Raw genomic sequence first — 7,600 nt, forward strand, 5'->3', positions numbered from 1 at the left:
GTCACAGCAAACTGGCTTCTGTCCACCTGAGCTCAGCAGTCCCTCTGACCCCTCTCCCGCTGCCCACCTTGTGGGGAACGTGTCCTCGATTTACCGTGAGCTTCAGAAATCAGTTGCGAGTCCTGGCCAGGCCCGCTGCCCCTGATGGTCCTCCCACCCAGGCTGGGAGTGACTGGAAGCCAAAGTGAGCCCTTGAGAACAATGCCATCACCCCATCACGGCAGGAGTGTGTTCTTGAGACCCCTCACCGTGCCACGTCTCCCTGCCAGCCCCCCTCCGCGCCCTCCAGCACCTGCGCAGCCCTCGGCACCCCAGGCGAGGACCCTGCTCCACCCTCACCGGCCAGCTGGCCTTGACCCAAGTCCTCAAAACCCCAGTGTCCTTCCTCATCCGCATGCACGTGGATGCGAACAGCTCTCCCTGGGGGCCGCGAGCGAGCGGTCTGCACAAGAGGTTCCTGAAGCTCAAATGCAGGGTAGATGTGGGGAAGCATCACGGTCGTCATCGTGTGTCCTGGACCCTGCTCACCCCTGAACAGGGCTGGGGGTTGGGCACCCGGGCACCCAGAGGGGGGTATGTGGGCACCAGTAAGGAGACAGGGTGCCCAGGACTGAGGCGTGGTCCCTGCCCTGCCCTTGCAGGGCCTCCCGCCATGGAGCTCAGGGGCTTTCCGCCAGGGAGCGCTGTGTGGGATAGGGGCCTCTCCTCACTCCCCGCCAGGAGCAGGGTCCTGGTGATGGGGCAGGCGCTCCTCCCAAGCAGTGACTGCAGGGTGGTGAGGGCTCTCCACAGCTGGTCTGGGGGCTCTCCATTCGGAGTTCTGGGGTCCCTACCGTGGGGTTTGGGGAGGAGGTCTCTCCCCGTCACTCCTCTCCCCAATACAGACCACTGCGTGGCCCTCCTGCGAAGCCTGGAACGCCCCCCCCCCCATAGTTGCGGTCACTTCGGCTTCGGCGAGGGGAGGCGGAACTGAGCCCTGTGACGTGACCGCGCGGCTCATAAATAGCGGCAGCCGGCGGCTCCGGCGCAGACACGTCGAGGAGCCCGCCGCCAACCGCTTCCCGACTCGGTGTCTCTGGGCCACGCCATGCGGTGAGCGCCCCCAGCCCGGCTCAACCGACCCTACCGCACGCCCGGACCCGCTGACACCCCGCCCGGACCCTGACACCCCCGGGACCCACCGGGACCCCCGCACCCGCCGACACCCGGAACCCACCGTTCAAGGTACCGCGCGCCCTCGGGGACCCCAACAGGAGGCGCCCCCTTCCCAGAGCTCCTGCTGCAGGTCTCCCATCTGCCGGGAGGCGCTCCCAGGGGCCTCTGCCCCTGTCCCTTGCCAGGCTCCGGCTGCCAGCGAGCGGCGCAAACCGCGCGATCGGTCCCCCTCATCCTGCGTCCCAGCGGCTGGGGTGCGAGCTTCGCGCCCTGCCCGCCGCAGCTGCCCGCTGCCCCTCCCCTTGCAGATGCCCAGAGGCGGCGCCCCGCTGCTCGCCTCGCTGCTCCTCGCCTCGGCCCTTTCAGCCACCCTCGGGCTCGGGTCACCGGTAAGTGCAGGGCGGGAACACACGCCCCCAAACCGTGTCCCCAATCTCTACTGGGTGGAGTGTGGGGGCTTTGTGCGAGGAGCAGAAACAAGCGGGGGTGGGGAGTGGGAGGGGCGCGTGGAGGGTCCGGGTCCCCATGGAGACGCTCCCTTCTTTGATCCTCGCCGCATCGCGGCTCCCTCCCGTGTGGTGCGTGGACAGCCCCGTGGTTCCCCAGCGGACCTGGACGCCGCTGGGCTTTAGGTTTCCTTCTCAGAGGGTCAGTGCACGGTGTGGATGGAGCCCGTGTCACCTGCACGTGCCCTCAGCACCGCTTAAAAGCAAGCAGTGCGCACGAGTCTGTGCCTGTGGCTCCACCGCCAGTTACTTAGTAAAGCCAGTAGTTCTGTTGTCACGCCAGCTGGAGCGCGTTGGGGGCATACCCGGCATCTCTGCCGGTTTCCGAAAGCACGCACGCTATTCTGATCCTCGTGCTGGAAAGCCTGGGCCCACGCCATCTAACGTTCCCTCCTGCTGTAAGAGTTTGCGTCACTCGGCTTGTTGGCTTGTTCCGTGGAGGAGTGAGTGTCTGAAGTGCACTGTTGTTTAAGTCCTGCGAGTGTGTGGCGTCTGTAACTCCTGGCCCCATGCTGCGCTGCACACGCACAGCTGCCTCTGGGCTTCTGTGAGCCCGTGCAGCCTGAGCCGGCACCGTCCTGGCCCTCTGACCCTCTCTCTCCCACTGAAGGTGAAGGAGAAGAGAGGCTGGACCCTGAACAGCGCTGGCTACCTTCTTGGTCCACGTAAGTGACACCGCGCCCACGGTCTCTCGGGACGCCGATCCCGCTCTGCCGACGGCAGCCATGTGTGCTAATCCTGCTCATTCTGAGCCGGAAACCCAGGTGCCCAGATGCACAGCTGCTCCGGCGTCAGTCGGATGAGGGGAAAGGCGGGCTTCCTGAGACTTTAGTGGGTGTCCCTGTGGGTTACTGACGTTTGTGGCCTGTCTAGGTGGCACCTGTCCCCACTCCCTGAAGGCACTGCTCCTCCTGTTCCCCTTCTCAGCCTCCTCCTTCAGAGCAGACAGGCTACTTCCCAGCTTCCCCTCCCCCAGCCTTGAGGCCCCGGGCTCTTTCTTGAACACTGACCTGTCCTGCAGTCAAGAACTCCGTCTCTACAAAAAAGAATTAACTGCCTTTTGTCTGGCTTTAGGGGCGATGCAGCCCCCCAAGCAAGCAGCCAGAAACCCTGAGCCACCCTTGCCCTAGTCTCTCTTCTCCTTTTATTTTCAGAATTGCCCAAATCTAGCCCCTTCTCCTCATTCTGGGCCACTCGGTTTAGAGCCCTTATTCTTTCTTTCAATAATTTCTTAAGGGACCTTTCAAGATTGACAGCAACCAACATACAGAGTCACCTAGACTTCCTTGCCCTGCTGCTTCTCTCCCTCCCTCCTTCCCTCCCTCCCTCTACTCTCTCCTTCTCTCCTCCTCCCTCCCTCTGGATCTCTTTCCCTCTCCCTCCCTCTCCCTCCCTCCCTCTACTCTCTCCTTCTCTCCTTTCCTCTCTCTGGATCTCTCTCCCCCTCCCTCCCTCTCTCTCCCCCTCCCTCCCTCTCTCTCCCCCTCCCTCCTTCTCTCTCCTCTCTCCCTCCCTCCCTCTACTCCTTCTCTCCTCCTCCCTCCCTCTAGATCTCTCTCCTCCTCCCTCTACCCTCTCCCTCCCTCTCCTTCTCTTTCCCTCTCTCCCTCCCTCCCTCCTTCCCTCTCCCTCTCCCTCTCTCTCTCCCTCTCCCTCCCTCTCCCTCTCTCTCTCCCTCTCCCTCCTCCTCCTTCCCTCTAACCTCCCTCCCTCTCCCTCTCTCTCTCCCTCTCCCTCCTCCTCCTTCCCTCTAACCTCTCTCCCTCTCCCTCCCCCCTCCCTCCCTCTCCCTCTCTCTCCCTCCCTCTACCCTCTTCCTCCCTCTCCCTCTCTCTCCCTCCCTCTACCCTCTTCCTCCCTCTCCCTCTCTCTCTCCCTCTCCCTCCCTCCCTCCTTCTCTCTCCCTCTCCCTCCTCCTCCTTCCCTCTAACCTCCCTCCCTCTCCCTCCCTCTCCCTCTTTCTCTCCCTCTGTCTCCCTCCCTCCTTCCCTCTCCCTCTCCCTCCCCCCTCTCTCCCTCTAACTTCCCTCTTTCTCTCCCTCCCTCTACCCTCTCCTTCCCTCTCCCTCTTCCTCCCCCTCCCTCCCTCTAACTTCCCTCTCTCTCCCTCCCTCTACCCTCTTCCTCCCTCTCCCTCTCTCTCCCTCTCCCTCCCTCCCTCCTTCTCTCCCTCTCCCTCCCTCCTCCCTCCCTCTCTCCCTCCCTCCCTTCCTCCTCCTAGCTGTAGAACATCTTCCACACAGCAGCCAGATTGTCTTTGAAAAATAAAAATCTGATTATGTCCGAACTGAAATTCTTCGGTGGGCCCTTGTTTTCAGGGAAGTAGGACCCCGGCCCCTGCCGTCCGCCAGCACCCGGGAGCCTCCTTGTGCTCTGCTGCAGGGGCCTGTGACCTCCACACCCTGTTCCTGGAGGGTCCCAGCACCTGGTGACAGACTGGGCCTTGGGCCCCAGTACAAGTGGTTACCTCAGATCTCGTGACAATGTCCTTTCCCCTCTGTGGCTTCCACACGGGCTGTAGCGTTCCAGTCGGTTCTGTGAGGCCTTCGATCACAGGCAGCCAAATGTCCTCCTTTGGGTGCGGGGAGGGTATGATCACGGCACCGCCACTCAGGGGCTGTCCTCTCTGATCTGCACACAGATGCCATTGACAACCACAGGTCACTTCATGACAAGCACGGCCTCACTGGCAAGCGGGAATTCCAACCTGATGAGGAAGCGAGGTCAGGTGAGAGGATCTAGTCCTGGGGCCCCCACTCGCTCTGCTGTCCTCCCCTCCTCCGGGGCACACAGTGCAGCGGTCTCAGCCTGGCCCGGCCACATCTGTCCACTGCTAGAAACGGAAGCAGCACAACCCAAGGGTACGATCCTGGGGCGGCGCGGGGACAGCTGAGAGCCCTTCCGGACTCGGGCCTCCAGGAGAGGGGTCCTGGACGCCCTCGCTCCACGGCGCTGCCCGGGCACTCCTGGGTTCACTGCCCTCTGGGCGCCCAGGACAGACCCCGCGACGGACCCCGCGGACGGACGGGGTTGTCGTAAGATCCAGAGCAGCTGGGCTGGGTCTTAAACGTCAGTCTTTTCTGGCTTCTAGGAAGCATGGACAGGCCGCTGCCTGAGAACGATGTTGTGCGCACGATAATCAACTTTCTGGCTTTCTTGCGCCTCAAAGGTACGTGAAACGTGACTTCTGGCTCGTGGCTCATTTCCGTTTGCGCCCCTTAGAGCCCTGGGCACCTGGAAAGCCGGTCGAGATAGGGTTCTCAAGACTTCTCTGCCGGAGCCGATCACCCCCTTCCCCCCACGTCTGATGCCACCACTGTTGGTTGGGATTACAAGGCACGGGGACTGGAGCCATCCACCACGGGGCTGGGGAGGGTCGCCAGGTCGCAGGTCAGCAGGGAGAGAGGGCCTCAGGGGTCAGGGCCCTCCTGGGACTGCTGCGTGCTGGCAGCATCTCCACTCAGGCGGCCCGGCCAGGTCCTTCGTGGGCCGTCTGAAACCATATTGATGGATTTCGATGGATGTCCCGGGTCCTGGTCTTCTGCCGTCTCTGTGGGCGGTGAGGTCTCCCTGTGGTTTTACGCTTGCCGTTCGTTCAACAGCGAGATTCTGGCCTTGGTCAGGTCATCTCACCGGTCAGACTGCCCTGTGGAAGGCGCGGGCTCTGAAAGTTACCACGGGGGTGGGGGCAGGGCACACACCGGGGAGATGCCCATGCCCCAGGAGAGGCCTTCGGTTGTCAGGTTTCACGCTCGGCAGTGTCGTGCGAGTGTGGGGTAGTCCATCCCCGGTTCCGTCTTGACCTGCCCATTTGCTCTCTGGTCACACGGCCTTGAAGGACTTCAGGTGGGCGTCGGAGTGGGAAGGATGTGGGCCAGGACACTGAAGGCCTGCCCATTGCTTTTTCTTAGAAGAGGGGGACCGGGGGGAAAGACGTAGAAATCTCAGAACCAGGTCGCCAGGGGCCCGCAGGGGGGTCCCCGCTGGTGACTGTCCAGAGGAGCCCGACTTCCTGGTTTGTTTTACGTTTTGAATTCTGTAACCTGGAACTTCTCTCGTTAGGCAATGCTCATTTTTAATACCCAAACAGGACTTACACTTCCTTAAGCGTGAATTTAAAAGTCTGACATCTCAAATGCATACTGCGTAGGAGAGTTAAGTCAGGAAAAGATGAGGAATGGGGAACGCCGTGTTGATTGTGGATCTGAGCCACAGGAGCCCTGTGACTCCCCTCCGTGTGGACGGCTGGGGCTCGTCACCTGACTGTCTCGTCCCTTTGCAGAGGCTGGGGCCCGGGTGCCCACTCTGCCACCCGCCGTTCCTTCGGAAGACATGGAGCAGTCGGCCCTGACAGAGCCGGACAAGTTCATCATGTCGCGTGAAGTCAGATTTTAAGGTGATAGGTCAGCATATGCCAACATACGTGGAGTGCCACCCGGACCCTCTGCTTTGATGCTGTGTTGTTTTAACTTTAGACTCTCCCCTTTGGTATTTGTCCTATTTTGAGTGAAAATAAAAACCAGCAAGTGCCGTCCTGTCTTCCTCCCTTGCGCCTGTCACCGCCACCAACACGGCTTCAAAATCGCATATTCAATAAAAGTTTGAAACCCAAACCCTACCCCCGACATGTCTGAGACAGCTTCTCTTGTCACCGCACGTCCGGGGAACATGCAGGTTCCTCCGTGGTGAGCTGGGTCAAACAGCTGTGAAGGGAAGCCAGTGTGGGGAGAACAGCTGGGTTAGGCTTGCTCCCTGGTTCCCCGCGGCAAGCACTTTGCACGATTACTGCGTGAGCCCCTGGCAGAAAGCCCTGCGGGAGTCTCTGTGAGAAGCTGTGGGCGCTTTCCCTGGGGGCGATTCTCCCAGAATGCTCTCCCTCCCCCGTGAGGTGCGGTTCCCGGTTAGTTCAGCTTCCACTGGGAAAAGCGGTTTCCCTGTGTTGATTCAGTCCCCTCCCCTCCACCCCGGTCTCGGTCTCTAGAGCCTGCCTCTGTAAACGGGACGGGAACGGCCCACCACCTTCCTCTACCGTCCTCCTGAGTCCATTGTGGCCCTGCCTGGCCTCAGCCGCCAGCATTGCACGCTGCACTTGGCTTTTGCCTCTCATGTTGAATTTTCTGAATGCTGCTGTGCTGACTTACGTAGTTCTCCCCGCTGAGCACCCTGCAGGGGCCATGCCTCCTGGCCAACGTCGCTCTCCCTGCTTTCAGGCTGCAGCTCAGTACACCCGCTGTCCACGCGGGAAGTCCCCCAGGCCTGGGTCCTACACTGGGTGGCCAGGCCTGGCGGTAGGGCCTCTTTGGGCCTGAGCCCTCCACACCTGCGCTCCGGGGCCTCAGGCCCTCCACACATGCGCTCCGGGGCTCCTTGGCCAGCCCTCTGGGCCTGTGCAAAGTGGGCTGTGCTGTGAGTGTGAAATGCATGCTAGGTGCTAAGGATTCGGCGCAGGCAGAGGCTCTGAAATATCTATATTGGGTTAAATAAAATATTAAATGAAGTGTCACCTGTCCCCCTTCATTTTTTAAAATGTGTGGACTAGAAAATTTTTAACTGCCTGCATGGTGGGCAGATGTTGCCATGAGCAACACTGCTGAGAAGGCAGGCAGGCCCTGGAGGGGGTCACAAAGCCCCATTCCTGGTCCTCTGATGGCCCGAGGGCGAGGTGGGCAGGCAGGTGGCCCGGGCTGTGGCCTGGACCCCTGCTCTGTCCCCGCGGTCAGTGGGCCTGACTCAGACCAGCTGGCTCCCTTCCCGAGAAGCCGCCATCTTTCAGCGCCGTCTCCACCCCCAGCTCGGCCTTGGAGTCTGGGTCCCCACAGGAGACGCAGGGACTGAAACAGGACTGAGGGTCAGAACTCAGCCGTCCCACGCACAGCTCTGCAGGCCGGCCGGCCGCCCGCCCCAGCTCACCGACTACCGCCTGGCCATCGAGCGCTCCG

General features: G+C 61.5%; 1 protein-coding gene across 1 annotated transcript; it reads left to right on the forward strand.

Annotated features, from left to right (window-relative positions):
- Nucleotides 1-1,011: 1,011 nt before the first annotated feature.
- Nucleotides 1,012-6,273, forward strand: GAL (galanin and GMAP prepropeptide). The gene is made up of 6 exons (XM_066254075.1): nucleotides 1,012-1,224; nucleotides 1,464-1,544; nucleotides 2,272-2,326; nucleotides 4,303-4,389; nucleotides 4,753-4,830; nucleotides 5,944-6,273. Exons 2-6 carry the CDS (start codon nucleotides 1,464-1,466, stop codon nucleotides 6,054-6,056), a joined length of 414 nt encoding a protein of 137 aa, XP_066110172.1. The 5' UTR covers nucleotides 1,012-1,224; the 3' UTR covers nucleotides 6,057-6,273.
- Nucleotides 6,274-7,600: the final 1,327 nt, after the last annotated feature.

The sequence above is a fragment of the Saccopteryx bilineata genome, chromosome 1 (assembly GCF_036850765.1).
Source record: "Saccopteryx bilineata isolate mSacBil1 chromosome 1, mSacBil1_pri_phased_curated, whole genome shotgun sequence".
In the NCBI taxonomy this organism is placed as follows: Eukaryota; Metazoa; Chordata; class Mammalia; order Chiroptera; family Emballonuridae; genus Saccopteryx; species Saccopteryx bilineata.